Source organism: Petromyzon marinus, unplaced genomic scaffold, assembly GCF_048934315.1.
Source record: "Petromyzon marinus isolate PM22_M1 ecotype Great Lakes invasive population unplaced genomic scaffold, UKy_Petmar_22M1.pri1.0 PM_G_Scaffold_59, whole genome shotgun sequence".
In the NCBI taxonomy this organism is placed as follows: Eukaryota; Metazoa; Chordata; class Hyperoartia; order Petromyzontiformes; family Petromyzontidae; genus Petromyzon; species Petromyzon marinus.
Genome location: NW_027423012.1, coordinates 1,194,631 through 1,212,806, shown reverse-complemented (window position 1 = coordinate 1,212,806; position 18,176 = coordinate 1,194,631). Strand labels below are relative to the sequence as shown.

The 18,176-nt window shown below is 53.8% G+C and overlaps 1 protein-coding gene across 1 annotated transcript; it reads right to left on the bottom strand.

Moving 5' to 3' along the window:
- Positions 1-335: 335 nt before the first annotated feature.
- LOC142918249 (ephrin type-A receptor 4-B-like) lies at positions 336-17,040 on the bottom strand. The gene is made up of 7 exons (XM_076062380.1): positions 16,281-17,040; positions 12,347-12,694; positions 8,449-8,513; positions 4,631-5,297; positions 3,866-4,021; positions 2,923-3,290; positions 336-454 (listed from the first exon to the last, which is right to left on the bottom strand). Exons 2-6 carry the CDS (start codon positions 12,453-12,455, stop codon positions 3,085-3,087), a joined length of 1,203 nt encoding a protein of 400 aa, XP_075918495.1. The 5' UTR covers positions 12,456-12,694; positions 16,281-17,040; the 3' UTR covers positions 336-454; positions 2,923-3,084.
- Between the last annotated feature and the right edge of the window lie 1,136 nt (positions 17,041-18,176).

Below are 18,176 nucleotides of genomic sequence, written 5' to 3'. Positions count from 1 at the left end.
CACAATTTCGGATAAATTATGCGAATCTCAAATTTCATTTAATTTTCATTATTTTCATCAATTTTCATAACACCTATATATACAACAATGTTTACTACACACCGCACCAGGGTACTCAATTTGAGGCTGAGTCGACCTAGGGGAGACCCAGGACTCGTTCAGATAATCGTCACCGGTGCCGGTTGCCGTGATCGGGAATCGAACTCGGGACGCCGGGTTCGTAGCGCAGCGTAGCGCGTACCGCTGCACCACCGCTCAGCACGCACGCGCGTGCACATTCACACGCACACGCGCGCAAGTAAAATGGATAATCGCGAGCCGCTACGCACCTCGTCAAAGCATTTGACTTCATAGTCCAGAACGATGCCATTGGGCTGCTCCGGCTCGGCCCAGGTCAACAGGACGGCGTCTTCAGAGACGATCTCCGTGTGGACACGCACCACGGGTGACGGTGCTGCGGGCAATCACAGCACGTGGTCACGCGCTAACTCGTTTGTTTACCCCCCTGGCCCCCGTCTCGAGGTGCGGTGAGTGACAATCGGTGTGCGTTTCCCCTTGCTGCTGAATGAAATACGAGTTGCGGTGAGATGTTCAAACACCAAGCAGACGGACGCCGCTTTGCGAGCCATCAACTCAACTTGCAACAGCCACACACGCGGTGCTTTGTGGTGAACATGCGAACATGGCTATGATGATGATAATAATAACAGATGATGCATTGTCTTTAAGAATAATAATTAGAGTGGTATATGCATTAAGAATAATATAATTATAATGTTACATGTGTAGTGGAGTAACGCGCGCGCTGGGGGGGGTTTGCAAGCGGTGTGCACGGATGTGTGAGGTCGCATCGGGGCGAACAGGAGCAGCGAGAGACGCCCAAATAAGATGCAGAGCGGTGATTGGCTGGCTGCAAATGCAGGCGGACAACTAAGATGCAGAGCGGTGATTGGCTGGCTGCAAATGCAGGCGCCCAATTTAGATGCAGAGCGGTGATTGGCTGGCTGTAAATGCAGGAGGACAATTTAGATGGAGAGCGGTGATTGGCTGGCTGCAAATGCAGGCGGACAACTAAGATGCAGAGCGGTGATTGGCTGGCTGCAAATGCAGGCGGCCAATTTAGATGCAGAGCGGTGATTGGCTGGCTGCAAATGCAGGCGGACAACTAAGATGCAGAGCGGTGATTGGCTGGCTGCAAATGCAGGCGGCCAATTTAGATACAGAGCGGTGATTGGCTGGCTGCAAATGCAGGCGGACAATTTAGATGCAGAGTGGTGATTGGCTGGCTGCAAATGCAGGCGGACAACTAAGATGCAGAGCAGTGATTGACTTGCTGCAAATGCAGGCGGCCAATTTAGATGCAGAGCGGTGATTGGCTGGCTGCAAATGCAGGCGGCCAATTCAGATGCAGAGCAGTGATTGGCTGGCTGCAAATGCAGGCAGCCAATTTAGATGCAGAGCGGTGATTGGCTGGCTGCAAATGCAGGTGGACAACTAAGATGCAGAGCGGTGATTGGCTGGCTGCAAATGCAGGCGGACAACTAAGATGAAGAGCGATGATTGGCTGGCTGCAAATGCAGGCGGCCAATTTAGATGCAGAGCGGTGATTGGCTGGCTGCAAATGCAGGCGGACAACTAAGATGCAGAGCGGTGATTGGCTGGCTGCAAATGCAGGCGGCCAATTTAGATGCAGAGCGGTGATTGGCTGGCTGTAAATGCAGGAGGACAATTTAGATGGAGAGCGGTGATTGGCTGGCTGCAAATGCAGGCGGACAACTAAGATGCAGAGCGGTGATTGGCTGGCTGCAAATGCAGGCGGCCAATTTAGATGCAGAGCGGTGATTGGCTGGCTGCAAATGCAGGCGGACAACTAAGATGCAGAGCGGTGATTGGCTGGCTGCAAATGCAGGCGGCCAATTTAGATACAGAGCGGTGATTGGCTGGCTGCAAATGCAGGCGGACAATTTAGATGCAGAGTGGTGATTGGCTGGCTGCAAATGCAGGCGGACAACTAAGATGCAGAGCAGTGATTGACTTGCTGCAAATGCAGGCGGCCAATTTAGATGCAGAGCGGTGATTGGCTGGCTGCAAATGCAGGCGGCCAATTTAGATGCAGAGCAGTGATTGGCTGGCTGCAAATGCAGGCAGCCAATTTAGATGCAGAGCGGTGATTGGCTGGCTGCAAATGCAGGTGGACAACTAAGATGCAGAGCGGTGATTGGCTGGCTGCAAATGCAGGCGGACAACTAAGATGCAGAGCGGTGATTGGCTGGCTGCAAATGCAGGCGGCCAATTTAGATGCAGAGCGGTGATTGGCTGGCTGCAAATGCAGGCGGCCAATTTAGATGCAGAGCGGTGATTGGCTGGCTGCAAATGCAGGCGGACAATTTAGATGCAGAGCGGTGATTGGCTGGCTGCAAATGCAGGCGGACAATTTAGATGCAGAGCGGTGATTGGCTGGCTGCAAATGCAGGCGGCCAACTAAGATGCAGAGCGGTGATTGGCTGGCTGCAAATGCAGGCGGCCAACTAAGTTGCAGAGCGGTGATTGGCTGGCTGCAAATGCAGGCGGACAACTAAGATGCAGAGCGGTGATTGGCTGGCTGCAAATGCAGACGGCCAACTAAGATGCAGAGCGGTGATTGGCTGGCTGCAAATGCAGGCGGCATTGTCTTTAATCATAATATAATTCTCATGTTTTTGCATAGCATTTAAGAATAATATTATAGTGTTATATGCATGTTATAGCTTTTTAAAAAGGAGAATGTATTTAAAAATATATATTTTAAAAAACCATTTAAAAAAAGATAGAAAAAAAATATTCGACAAAAGCGACTAAATATCTAAAGATGAAAAAGAGATTTCAAAAAAAGAAAGACGATGGCCGTGAGCGAGAGGAGGAGGGGGGGGGACGACGACTCACGATCCCGTGACGTGGCGACGTGGACGGCCGCGAACGCCGAGGGGACGCCGCTCAGGCGGGAGACGCCGTTGGTGGCGTGCACCTCCAGGGTGTAGGCGGCGTTCTCACGCAGGCCGCTCACCTCTACCGAGGCGTTCGTCAGCGGGAGCGGAGGCCGGAACCTCACGGCCGGGCCACACGGCGGCGCCGGCTCCTGGCCCCTCTCCCCACCCCCCCCCCCCGCCGGGGGGGCGGGTGGAGCCGGCACACGACGGGGTAGGCGAGGTCGGAGCGCCCGCCGGGATTCGCCGGCGGGCTCCACCGGAGCGTCACCGAGGCGGCGGCGGAGAGCGGCGAGGTGACGACGTCCCTGGGGGCCGACGGCGGCTCTGGCCGGGGGGGGGGGGGGGCGGAACGGAGTTTATAGAGTAGTGTAGTAGGTAGTGTATAGTGTAGTGTATAGTGTAGTGTATAGTGTAGTGTATAGCGTAGTAGTGTATAGTGTAGTGTAGTAGTGTATAGTAGTAGTGTATAGTGTAGTGTATAGTGTAGTGTATAGTGTAGTGTATAGTGTAGTGTAGTAGGTAGTGTATAGTGTAGTGTATAGTGTAGTAGTGTATAGTGTAGTGTAGTGTATAGTGTAGTGTAGTAGTTTATAGTGTAGTGTATAGTGTAGTGTAGTAGTGTATAGTGTAGTGTAGTAGTGTATAGTGTAGTAGTGTATAGTGTAGTGTAGTAGTGTAGAGTGTAGTGTAGTAGTGTAGTGTAGTAGTGTATAGTATAGTGTAGTAGTGTATAGTGTAGTGTAGTAGTGTATAGTGTAGTAGTGTATAGTGTAGTGTATAGTGTAGTAGTGTATAGTGTAGTGTAGTAGTGTATAGTGTAGTGTAGTAGTGTATAGTGTAGTGTAGTAGTGTATAGTGTAGTAGTGTATAGTGTAGTGTATGGCGCATAGTGAACGAACTTGCACAGGCCACAGACTGGGGCTCGCCGCTGGGCCGGAAGTATCCATCGTGGCAGGTGCAGGACGTCGCTCCGATGACGCTGCCCGTGCTGTGTGGCGGACACCGGGAGCAGGAGCTGTCTTGGGCCGTCTCCTTATAAGAGCCCTGCTCACACACTGCACGCACAAAGGTCCCGCCCCCCGACCTGTAGCCTTTACAGACTCAGTTTAACACCTTTATTATGAACCTTTACAGACTGTTGGTGCTGTCAGTAGCGAGAGATGGGGAGAGAGATGAGCAGATGGGGAGAGAGATGAGCAGATGGGGAGAGAGATGAGATGGGGTGGGTGAGAGAGTGCGTGGGTGGGTAAGTGGTTGGGTGAGTGAGAAAGTGGGTGAGTGAGTGGATGAGTAGGTATGTGGGTGGGTGAGTGGGTGGGTGAGTGGGTGAGTGGGTGAGTGAGTGGGTGAGTGAGTGGTTGGGTGAATGGGTGAGTGAGTGAGTGGGTGGGTGAGTGAGTGGGTGGGCGAGTGAGTGAGTGGGTGGGTGAGTGGTTGAGTGAGTGAGTGGGTGAGTCAGTGGTTGAGTGAGTGAGTGGGTGGGTGGATAAGTGGTTGGGTGGGTGGGTGGGTGAGTGAGTGAGTAGGTGGGTGGGTGGGTGAGTGAGTGGGTGAGTGAGTGGGTGAGTGGGCGAGTGAGTGTGTGGGAGGTCCGCTGGATCTTTCCACATCTCTCTCGAGGGTAAGCGATGATGAATCTACTAAAACAAATCCCAACGCGTCACCTTGGCAGGCGTTCCCCGCCTGCTGGTACCCGGCACGGCAGACGCAGCTCCCGGGGTGGCCCTCCCACTCGCCGTCGGCGTTGCAGAACATCGCCGGCTCCGGCTCCCCCTCGGGCCGGAGCGCGTGGCCCACGCACGCCCCCGTCACCTCCGACAGCGCCCACGGCCCGTCGCCGGCGGCCGGAGCGTCGGGGAACTCGGCGAGGCGGACCGCGAGGGCCGGGCAGCGCCTGCGGTAGACGCGCACGGACGCCAGCCACGCGCAGGCCCCCGTGTCGCGGAACGCCAGACGGAGGCCGCCCCGGGAGAGGGGCCCCACGTCGCCCGCCGCCTCGACCTCCGACCCGCCCGAGCCGAAGACGTCGACCTTGGAGAAGAGCCGCCGCTCGTCGTCGGCGAAGACCCCAGCGGCGACGTCGCCGGGGTCGTCCGACTCCCGGTAGTAAACGTTCAACGCGTCGTCGTCGCAGCCGGCGGCGGAGGCGGCCGGGAGGCGACGGGGGCACCGCCGCCGTAAGCCGAAGCGGATCTCGAGGAAGACGCGGCGAGCGTCGCCGCGCGGGATCCAGGCGGTGCGCAGCCACTTGTCCTGCCTGGGCACGGCGGGGCGGCACTGCGCCTGGTACAGCCTGGGCCTTGAGCGTTGGCCACTCGTAGGCTGCTGCCACTGCGGTCGTGGTGAGGGGAGAGGGAGTGGAGTGTGGGAGGGAGTGTGGGGGGGAGTGTAGATGTCACAGTGATTCTGAAACATTGTTCTCCACTCCTTGAATCAATTTTTATAACCTGTAAACCGTTTTACTCGCCTCGCGAGTTCGCGTCGCTCATTTTGGTCGGAGTTGATTTGCCGCCGTGTCCTCAGGTTAAAGAGGCCCAACGCATGCTCGCCGATCAGATTCTGAGTGTGGAGCGAGCAAATCCAGATTCGTTGGTTATCGTACTTGGCGACTTTAACAAAGGTAATCTCAGCCACGAACTCCCCAAATACATACAATTCATTAAATGCCCAACCAGAGAAGGGAACACTCTGGATCACTGCTACTCTACAGTCAGTAGAGCCTACCACGCCGTCCCCCGAGCCGCACTAGGACACTCTGACCATGCCATGGTCCACCTGATTCCTGCATACAGGCAGAAACTAAAACTCTGTAAACCTGCTGTGAGGACATCTAAACAGTGGACCAGTGAGGCTGTGGAAGATTTGCGGGCGTGCTTAGACTGTACTGACTGGGATATGTTCACGACTGCTACCAATAGTCTGGATGAACTCACAGAGGCTGTGACGTCCTACATCAGCTTCTGTGAGGACTGCTGTATCCCAACACGTAACAGGGTGAACTTTAACAACAACAAGCACTGGTTCTCAGCAAAGCTCAGAAGGTTGAGGTTGGAGAAGGAGGAAGCGTTTAGGAGTGGAGATAGAGACAGATTCAAGGAGTCGAAGAACAGGTTTAGCAAAGCGGTGAGAGAGGCTAAACGACTGTACTCAGAGAGACTAAAACACCAGTTCTCTACTAACGACTCTGCTTCTGTCTGGAGAGGGCTCAGACAGATCACCAACTACAAGCCCAGAGCTCCCCACACCACTAACGACTCCCGCCTGGCCAACGACCTGAACGAGTTCTACTGCAGATTTGAAAGACAATTGGACTGTCCTGAACTACCCCTTCCCACTCAAGAGGCCCCATCCCCCACCCATACTACAGAGACGACTCTCTCCTTTCAGGAGGGAGAAGTTAATAGACTTTTCAAGAGGCAGAATCCACGCAAAGCAGCCGGGCCGGACTCTGTCTCTCCAGCCACCCTCAGGCACTGCGCTGACCAGCTGTCTCCGGTGTTCACCTACATCTTTAACACCTCCCTGGAGACATGCCATGTACCAGCCTGTCTCAAGTCCTCCACCATCATCCCTGTGCCCAAAAAGCTAAGGCCAACAGGACTAAATGATTACAGACCGGTCGCCCTTACATCTGTGGTAATGAAGTCTTTTGAGCGCCTGGTCCTGGCACACCTCAAAGCCATCACAGACCCTCTCCTGGACCCCCTTCAGTTTGCCTACAGAGCCAACAGGTCTGTGGACGACGCAGTTAACATGGCCCTCCACTTCATCCTACAGCATCTGGACGCCCCAGCATCCTGCGCTAGGATCCTGTTTGTGGACTTCAGCTCTGCCTTCAACACCATCATCCCTGCCCTGCTTCAGGACAAGCTCTTCCAGCTGAACGTGCCCTACTGGATCACAGACTTCCTGTCTGACAGGAAGCAGTGCGTTAAGCTGGGAACACAAGTCTCTGACTCCAGCTCCATCAGCACCAGAACTCCTCAGGGCTGCGTCCTTTCCCCACTGCTCTTCTCTCTGTATACCAACAGCTGCACCTCCAATCATCTGTCCGTCAAACTCTTGAAGTTTGCGGACGACACCACCCTCATTGGGCTGATCTCTGGTGGGGATGAGTCTGACTATAGGTGGGAAGCTGACAACCTGGTGACCTGGTGTAGCCAGAACAACTTAGAGCTAAATGCTCTAAAGACAGTTGAGATGGTTGTGGACTTCAGGAAGAATACAGCCCCACTCACCCCCATCACTCTGTTAGACTCCCCAGTCAAAATTGTAGAGTCCTTCCGCTTCCTGGGCACTATTCTCTCCTGGGACCTCAAGTGGGAACTGAACATCAGCTCCCTCACTAAGAAAGCTCAACAGAGGATTTACTTTCTATGGCAGCTGAAAAAATTCAACCTGCCAAAGACAATGATGGTGCAATTCTATACAGCAATCATTGAATCCATCCTCACCTCCTCCATAACCGTCTGGTACGCTGCTGCCACTGCCAAGGACAAGAGCAGACTGCAGCGTATCATCCACACTGCTGAGAAGGTAATTGCCTGCAATCTACCAACCCTCAAGGACCTGCACACAAGGACCATGAGGCGAGCGAGGAAGATTGGGTTTCCTGCCGGTAAGGCATCACTCTCGACAGCCCAGGGGGGGGAACTGGAGCGCGGCGGCCCTTCCCCGCCCGGTGAGGAGTGCAGCGGCGGCAGCTCCCACACTAGTGGAGAGTCTGGGGGCGTCGGTACTTCGCGGGCAGGGTCGCAGGCAGGAGAGATCCCGGGGGCCGATGACCCTAACATAATCATCATCAGGTGTGAAAACCACAGCAAGAAATTTTGAAAAAAGTGGCGTTTTTTTTTTACGTTAGCACCACGGAGAGCAATTTGGCAGTTCAGAAGGACGAGTCCATCTATGTTCGGAAAAGAGGAGGGGGGAGACGAAAAATAATGGATGAGGTCTGAAAGCCACCGTAAGCGTGAACAATCAATTAAGACCCGAAATGGTTTATGAAATCCTTCCAATGATTGCTAAGCCAGAATCCATCTTCTCGGTTGAAATTGTCTCTGTGTTTGTATATGTGAATAGACTCATGAACGAATCTCTCATGGTAGCCAGATGGCTTGCAAAGAACCTCTGTCTTGGAGAAGTCAATGTCATGTGAGCCTACTTAATTATAACAGTGATCTGCCACGGCCGAGGTGTTGGTCCTACCGTGTTTCAGGTCTGCTTTGTGTTCACGAATGCGGTCCGAGACATGTCGTTTGGTTTCTCCAATGTAACTACTCCCACCGAGGCAACTTAGTGTTGTCTGTATTTATTTAAAGTTGCGCATTTTGATGATGTGACGTCACATTTCTCAAACCTCCCTCTCTCGTCACGCATCGTCACAAATGTCTGACCCCACCCCCTAAGTGCGTGACGTCATCTATGGACGCCCCTCCCCCCCCGAACATCCACAGAGGTCTCGTGGCCTCCACGCTCGACTCACCCCGTCGGGCGGGGAGGCGACCCAGCCGAGGTCACCCTGCGTGGTCTCCGTGTCGAGCAGGTCCACTGCGGCGGGGTGGGTGGGTGGGGGGAGAGACACGCGCACGCGCGCACAGAGAGAGAGACGAAGTTTCAAGTTTGTTAGGTACGAGCTGTACTACCCGGCTACGCCCGGGACGAGGATTCACCACGTCCCCCCAGTGGCGATGTTCACACAGCAGAGCAGGTACTCATTTGATGCCGAGTCGACCTAGGGTAGGCCCAGGACCGGTAAAAAAATAATCGTCACCGGCGGTGGCCGTGAGCGGGAATCGAACTTGGGTCACTACACTACAACGCGTTACGCTTCCACGTGCGCGGGTCACATGACAGATTTGACGTCACAGCTCACTTAACGTGCAAAAAAAATAGATGCATTATTGAGCTACCCCCCTAAAGAAAAAGCAAAAGTGTATTTTTATAATTTTAGGATGGTGTACAGTCTGGAAAGTACCCACGTGGCAAATTTCCAGTTTGTTGCATGTCGGGCAGTACGCTAAACATTTTGAACAGACACACACAATCACAACTTTGCCTTTTATATCTATGGAGATAGCGCTGTGAGCCATGCGGCTCTCAAGTCGGGTGCAGCCGCAACAAACAAAATATGAACACAGAACATCTTAAAGCGACAATGCGTAACAGAAACATCCTGGAAAAAAACAGCAAATATTTAATATAAAACGCCGCGTGCAAAAAATCCCCACCACCGTGTACACGACGGCTGTCACGGACTGCCGGGGCAAGTGCTGCTGCTGCTCGCGAGTAGCAGCACCTACCAAGGCTACTGGCACTGTGGCACACGAGAGCGTGGGTGGCCAGCACCACGCCCGGCCGCCTTTGTCTCCCCAGTGGCGATGTTTACTACACACCGCACCAGGTTACTCATTTGAGCTTGAGTCGACCTAGGGGAGGCCCAGGACCGGTTCAGAGAATCGTCACTGACGGTGTTGGCCGTGAGAGGGAATCGAACTTGGGTCGCCGGGTTCGTAGCGCAGCGCGCTAACAGCTACATACACACACACAACAACCGCCATTCGCCACTAAGTGGCGGTGACATCACGACGCTTGTGCCAGGCCATGTGCACCTTGAGGTCACGCTGGCAGGTCACGGGGCAGACCAAGGTGCCACGGGTCGACTGACTGAGATGACCGAAATGACTGGCTGGTGCACCACCTGTGCCCCCTACTGTGCCAACCTGCTGTGCTTTAGCCACCCGGCGCTCCGCTCGTTGTTGTGAGCGTCGCTCCTCCACCCTCCGTTGTTGTTGGAGGGCGACTGCCTCCAACTGCCCAGTAGCGTCCTTCACGAGCCTCCTCCACAGAGGCCAATTTTGACACCGCTGGTACCAGTCATCGACAAGTCCACTCAGCTCCACGTCCTCCCGTACCACATCACTCCATCTCCTCTCTAGCCCGTGCCGCGTCCGTTTAGCCCCCTCGATCCGGCCGAACAAAAGCTGTTTCGGCATGCAGTGGCTGGGCATGCGGACTACATGACCCAGCCTTGCCTGCCGGAGGAGCTCATCGATGGGACCTTGCCCAGATCTTTCAAGGATTTGTGAGCTCCTCACACAATCCAGTCTGGTTAAACCCAGGATGGATCGTAGGCAGGCCAGCCTAAATGTTTCCAACTGGCGAAAATGCTCCATTAAGGGGGTCCACGTTTCGCAAGCGTAGAGAAGGGAGGGAATGACCGTGGCCGAGAAGACCTGAAGCTTAGTGCGGAGCGACAGACCAGGTAGCTTCCACACAGCGTTACGCAACCGATGAAAAGATATTGCCGCTCGACTGATTCGGAGTGAGACCTCTGCTGTTAAACTGGAGCCAGTCATAAGCACACTGCCCAGGTATGGGAAACTCTCCACTCTCTCCACAACTGCCCCATCACCGATTGGGAGTTGTGGGGGTGGAGTGTCTGATGGTACAAAATATCCAGGCAGGTGCTTAGTTTTGGTGTGGCTGAAGGTAAGGCCCCCATCTCTTAGTGGCACGCTCCAGTCTCAGCAGCAGCGTCTCCAACTCCTCCTCTGAATGAGCAGCTATTACCAAATCATCAGCATACATAACGTGGTTGAGCAATAGGGAGCCATCCCTTGACCGCGCCCGGGCATCGAACAGCCTCCCATTATATCTGTACCAAATGGAGATTCCCCCGGTACAGACACACACACTCACACACGTACACAGACACACACTCACACGTACTCAGACACACACTCACACGTACACAGACACACACTCACACGTACATACATGTACACACACTCACAGACACACACTCACACGCACACACGTACACAGACACACACTCACACGTACACACGTACACTCACACGTACACAGACACACTCACGTACAAGATAAGACAAAGATCCCCATATAGCCTTAACAGACTGTAGGGGCAAGTGCTGTTAGCGAGCACCTATGAAGGCCGAAACTGTACACGAGGGGGTGGGTGGCCAGCACCACGCCCGACCGCCTTTGTCTCCCTAGTGGCAATGTACTCATTTGAGGCTGAGTCGACCTAAGGTAGGCCCGGGACCGGTTCGAATAATCGTCACTGGTGTTGGCCGTGAGCGGGAATCGAACCCGTGTTGCCAGGTTCATAGCGCAGCGCGCTAACCGCTACACTATCGCACATACACACGTACACACACGTACACACACTCACACGTACACAAACACACACACTCGTACACAGACACACACTCACACGTACACAGACACACTCACGTACACACACATATGCACATACGTACACACACGTACACACACGTACACAAACACACACTCATACGTACACACACGTACACACTCTCTCTTCATGTGGTCGCGTGGATTTTTCCCTCCGTGTCCTCCGCTTCCCCGACCACCCCCACCCCCACATCGAGAATTGACGTGGCCGCCACGCGGGGCATCATCATCATCATCAGTTTGTGGTCACCGCTCGCTGTGCATCATCTCAGCACGCGGTGAGACGCTTCGAGCGGCGTCGGCGTCGTCTAAACAAGCGAGCAGCCTCGCCTGCTAGCGTCAAAGGCTCCGTCGGAGCGCTCCGTCTCGGCGAACGAGTTGACTCCGCGGGGAACGAGAGAGACGCGGAGAGAGACGCGGAGCTTTCAAAGAGCCATCGTTGTGCGGAGCCACGAGCCGCTTTGTGTTTTTGTCACCTTCAGTTTATCAGATGTTTTTTTTCTTCAGTTTCAGTTTATTTTGGTTATAGCCCCTGTGAGCCGTTCGGCTCTTGAATCGGGTGCAACCGCAACAAACACAAAAACACGAACGAGAAAACAGAGTGACTATGTGGTGACTGTGCAAACAGAAAATCCGTGAAAAAAAACGCCAGCAAAAATATTCCTGAAAAAAGCACCGTACACCACCAACGCTGTGTGTGTACCACCAAAACTGTGTGTACACCACCAACACTGTATGTACACCACCAACACTGTGTGTACACCACCAACCCCTGGTGCACCACCAACCCCTGATGCACCACCAACACTGTGCACCACCAACGCTGCGTGTGCACCACCAACACTGTGTGTACACCACCAACGCTGTGTGTACACCACTAACACTGTGTGTACACCACCAACGCTGCGTGTGCACCACCAACCCCTGGTGCACCACCAACGCTGTGTGTGCACCACCAACCCCTGGTGCACCACCAACCCCTGGTGCACCACCAACCCCTGGTGCACCACCAACGCTGTGTGTACACCACCAACACTGTGTGTACACCACCAACGCTGTGTGTACACCACCAACGCTGTGTGTACACCACCAACACTGTGTGTACACCACCAACGCTGTGTGTGTACCACCAACCCCTGGTGCACCACCAACGCTGCGCCCACCTTCGTAAGCAGCGGCCACCGCCAAGACGGCGACGATGCCAACGGCGACAGGAGATGGAGCCAGACTCCTGCAGCTGCGGAGGGGCGCGGAGACGGAGCCTGGGGACATTGCTGCTGGTGCTGGTGGTGCTGGTGGTGCTGCTGTTGGTGGTGGTGCTGCTGGTGGTGGTGGTGCTGGTGGTGGTGGTGCTGGTGGTGGTGCTGCTACTGGTGGTGGTGCTGCTGCTGGTGGTGGTGGTGCTGGTGGTGGTGCTGCTGGTGGTGGTGGTGCTGGTGGTGGTGGTGGTGCTGCTGCTGGTGGTGGTGATGCATGGATCGGCTCGGTTCACCAACCCTCCTCTTTTCCTCCTGCGAGGGAGACGAGCAGGCGAGAGGATTTAAAAGAATGGAATGAGTCAGAGTGAGTGGGGTGTGTACGATTAATGATTGACCCAGCTGGAGAAGACACCAATGAATTATTAACCCTGGCAGAAGTGAAGGTTTGTTGAGGCTTTCGGCTCCCCTCCCACCTCCCTCCATCCAAAACCACTCCACACATCTCTCCTTGTGTGTACGTGTGAGTGTGTGTACGTGTGAGTGTGTGTACGTGTGAGTGTGTGCACGTGTGAGTGTGTGTACGTGAGTGTGTGTACGTGTGTACGTGTGAGTGTGTACGTGTGAGTGTGTGTACGTGTGAGTGTGTGTACGTGTGTACATGTGAGTGTGTGTACGTGTGAGTGTGTACGTGTGTGCACGTGTGAGTGTGTGTACGTGTGTGTGTGTGTGTACGTGTGAGTGTGTGTACGTGTGAGTGTGTACGTATGAGTGTGTGTTCGTGTGAGTGTGTGTACGTGTGAGTGTGTACGTGTGAGTGTGTGTACGTGTGTGTACGTGTGAGTGTGTGTACGTGTGAGTGTGTGTACGTGTGAGTGTGTGTACGTGTGTGTACGTGTGTGTACGTGTGAGTGTGTACGTGTGAGTGTGTGTACGTGTGAGTGTGTGTACGTGTGAGAGATACACGGGGAGAGATACACGGGGAGAAATACAGGGGGAGAGATACAGGGGGAGAGATACACGGGGAGAGATACAAGGGGAGAGATACAGGGGGAGAGATACACGGGGAGAGATACAGGGGGAGAGATACAGGGGGAGAGATACACGGGGAGAGATACACGGGGGAGAGATACAGGGGGGAGAGATACAGGGGGAGAGATACACGGGGAGAGATACACGGGGAGAGATACACGGGGGAGAGATACAGGGGGAGAGATACACGGGGAGAGATACACGGGGAGAGATACAGGGGGAGAGATACAGGGGTAGAGATACACGGGGAGAGATACAGGGGGAGAGATACACGGGGAGAGATACACGGGGGAGAGATACACGGGGAGAGATACACGGGGAGAGATACAGGGGGAGAGTTACACGGGGGAGAGATACACGGGGGAGAGATACACGAGGAGAGATACACGGGGGAGAGATACACGGGGAGAGATACACGGGGAGAGATACACGGGGAGAGATACACGGGGGAGAGATACAGGGGGAGGGATACAGGGGGAGAGATACACGGGGAGAGATACACGGGGGAGAGATACAGGGGGAGAGATACAGGGGTAGAGATACAGGGGGAGAGATACACGGGGAGAGATACACGGGGGAGAGATACACGGGGAGAGATACACGGGGAGAGATACACGGGGAGAGATACAGGGGGAGAGATACACGGGGATAGATACAGGGGGAGAGATACACGGGGAGAGATACACGGGGGAGAGATACAGTGAGGGAAAAAAGTATTTGATCCCCTATTGATTTTGTACGTTTGCCCACTGACAAAGAAATTATCAGTCTATAATTTTAATGGTAGGTTTATTTGAACAGTGAGAGACAGAATAACAACAACAAAAATCCAGAAAAACGCATGTCAAGAATGTTACACAGGGAGAGATAATGCAATCAATTTATAACATTCTTGACATGCGTTTTTCTGGATTTTTTGTTGTTATTCTGTCTCTCACTGTTCAAATAAACCTACCATTAAAATTATAGACTGATCATTTCTTTGTCAGTGGGCAAACGTACAAAATCAACAGGGGATCAAATACTTTTTTTCCCTCACTGTATAAAGCGCCTGCATGTTTGTTCGGGTGTGGTCTCAGGTCGAGTTGGGACTTGAGCTGTGTGTGTGTGTAACATAATCACATCCTGTGTGTGTGTGTAACATAATCACATCCTGTGTGTGTGTGTGTAACATAGTCACATCCTGTGTGTGTGTAACATAGTCACATCGTGTGTGTGTGTAACATAGTCACATCCTGTATATGTGTGTGTGTAACATAAGCACATCCTGCGTGTATGTGTGTGTAACATAGTCACATCGTGTGTGTGATGTGTGTGTAACATAATCACATCCTGTATGTGTGTGTAACATAGTCACGTCCTGAAGCTGTGTGTGTGTGTGTGTAACATAGTCACATCCTGAAGCTGTGTGTGTGTAACATAGTCACGTCCTGAAGCTGTGTATGTGTGTCACATAGTCACGTCCTGAAGCTGTGTGTGTGTGTGTAACATAGTCACATCGTGTGTGTGATATGTGTGTAACATAATCACATCCTGTGTGTGTGTGTAACATAGTCACATCCTGTGTGTGTGTAACATAGTCACATCCTGTATGTGTGTGTAACATAGTCACGTCCTGAAGCTGTGTGTGTGTGTGTGTAACATAGTCACATCCTGAAGTCAACACGGGGAATGGGTTTACAAGTTGTGTAATCTCCTGTAGATGTAGATGCCAACTTGGGAGGTTGAACTTACGAATCTCGGTCCGAACAGGCCGACTGGACATATGGACAGGGGTTTGTTCTTATCGCTGAAAGTTCATAAGTCGAATGTTTGTAAGTAGAGGAGTCCCCGGATACCACGATGTTAATTACGTGCGTGAAATAGCGCTCAGCAAAGCCCCCCACACTGAGTCTGGAGACTTTTTCTGGAGCGTGCCGCTTTGCAATTCTTCTTTGCCGACACCAACAAGTTTTTGGGCTCCGTGTGGGGAAACAAAAATGACAGCACCCAGAGAAACCCCACAAGTACATTTAGTGTGATTTGGTAACAGGCAGAATTTTAATTTTTGTTTTTTTTACGGAAAGGAAATGCACGCAAAGCCCTTCGTCAATCTACTGGATGGATGAGGCCCTGTCCACGCCACTGAGTTCGTGCGGGGTTATTTGACCATACTTCGCCAGAATGGTCAACGAGACTTTCTGAAGGCGAGGAGCATAGACGTGGGATGCAGCGAGCAGCCCCGCCGTGAGTCCTTGGCACAATCCACACTCAACCCGCTTAGCTTCTTAGATATGACAAAATCGGGCGCATTATGGGCATATTCAGTCACACGTCATACTTAGACCATTCAGTTCCGTCAAAACACATCGGGCGAGGAGAGAGCAACGCGATAGATCAGGGGTCAGCAAACTTTTGTTCACAGCGGGCCGGATAACTGATAGAATGACGAGCGCGGGCCGCAAAATCATTCTGTTCAATACTTGGGGGCGGGAAAGATGCGTGTTTGTGTTGCCATGGAAACCATGGTAACGTGTTGCCATGACGTTGCCATGGAAACCACGGTAACGTCAGAGCGTAGGCGGAGCTACCACGAGCCGGGGAAGGACTTGGGATGGCGCGAAATAAGCAAACATTACAATAAACAAGAACATCTAGATACAATAATTTACAATTTAAAATAGTAAATTTAAGGCACATAGCAGTCAGGAGGTCTCCGCACGTGTGAAGATCTCCTAGTATTCTAAACATATTTAAATTTAAATTGTATCACAACGTCTCGTGTTCCATACGTTTTATCAACCAAATTCAAGTACCGTCGGCGGGCCTGATGGACTGACGTCGCGGGCCGGATCCGGCCCGCGACGTCAGTTACCGTGCTTCCTCTCACCTCCTGCAGGGCTCCAAGCGACTTCTCTAGCTGCTGCACCTGACGCTCGAGCCTCCGGCAGCGCTTCGCCCGCCCGTCCGCCTCCTGCCGAGCGGCCAAACCCACCCGCAGATCGTTCTGCAGGCGCTCGCAGCGAGCCCTCGGCTCGCCCCCGGCCGCTTCCGACGCGCTTGGCGCGGGCTTCGACCCGCGAACCTGCGCCGCGTCATCGTCGTCGTCCTCCCTCCTCCCTCCGCCGTCCCGCCTCAAGGCGGCCGCGTCCTCCTCGCCCCGCCAGCGCCTCGCCCCCGCGTCGCCAGCTCCTCGACGCCCACGCCGCCCGCGCGCCTCTCCGGCTCGCGAGGGGACCCCGCGGAGTCGTCTCGCGCGGCACCGGCGGTGGCGGCTCCCTCGGGGTACTCGCGGCCGCCGGCGCTGGCGACGAAGCCGCCGACGCCGGCGCCGCGTTCCGGCCGGGCTCCACGCGCCGCCGCCGCCGCCTGTTCTCCGAACACGGTGCCGTCAACGTCCTCCGGGCGCCACGCTCGGCCCTGGCGAGCCTGTTCCCCCGCCGCCGGCAAAGTCGGCGGCCCGCCGCCGCCGAGGAGGCCGTCCGAGGTGCAGGCGTGCCCGGCGGGGAACAGGTCTTCTCCCGCCCAGTGGTTCAGGCGGCGTCTCGCGGTGCGAGGGACATTCATGGTCACGGGACGTGATTTGGGAAAGGCAAATGGGACCTCTCGTCAGTCGGCTCGTTCGGCTCAAAGTTGACGGTGGGTCACGCCGTCCCTTAAAAGGCAAACAGAAAAAAACCACAACCATTTCATTCCCTTCAACGTGACTTTACCGAAAGAGCCTAGAATATGAATTACTGCAGTCACGAAAGCTTTAAATCAAAATAACCTCGGCGCGTTTCGTATTAAAACTGGCGGCAACGCTTTTGCGGTATTCGAGTCGCGACTTCCAGATGACGACGGCAAGCGACGCGCTCCGGACTGCGCTTCTGCGGCCGTCTGGAACGCTCTTCCCTTCCGACGTCAGGAAGCCACCGGAGCTATGCCACTTGTTAATTCGTCTCGATTGAGAAACTCGTTTCTCTAGTTCTAGATTTGAAGCTTTCGTGACTGCAAGGATCCATACTCTTTGGTTCTATTCGGTAAAGTCACGTAGGTAAAAAATAAAACAACAAAAATCACGACGTTTCGGCCACAACACAAGTGGCCTTCATCAGGTGAAGGGACCAGACTGTCTCGAAGACTTTCACTCCAGCGTAGTCTTCGAGACAGCCTGGTCCCTTCACCTGATGAAGGCCGCTTGTGTTGTGGCCGAAACGTCGTGATTTTTGTTTTATTTTTTACCTACATGACTTTACCGAATAGAACCAAAGAGTATCATTTCTTTAGAAGTGCTTCTGCTGTGTCTAGCTTGTTTGTCCTTCCCCCCACCCCCGCACCTCCGATTATCGCGGTTGGCTACGTACGGTGCAAAAGAAGTTCAACGTAGACGTGCGGTCGATCATCGATAATGATAATCCGACGGCGTCGTGGGGCGTGTGAATGCGCCGGATTTTAAATACCGACGGATAATCACTGTGCACGGACTGTACTCACTGTGCCCGGACTGGACTCACTGTGTCTGTGATGGACTCACTGTGCACGGACTGGACTCATTATTCCCGGACTGTACTCACTGTGTCTGTGATGGACTCACTGTGTCTGTGATGGACTCACTGTACCCAGACTGGACTCACTGTGCCCGGACTGGACTCACTGTGCCCGGACTGGACTCACTGTGTCTGTGATGGACTCACTGTGTCTGTGATGGACTCACTGTACCCAGACTGGACTCACTGTGCCCGGACTGGACTCACTGTGCCCGGACTGGACTCACTGTGTCTGTGATGGACTCACTGTGTCTGTG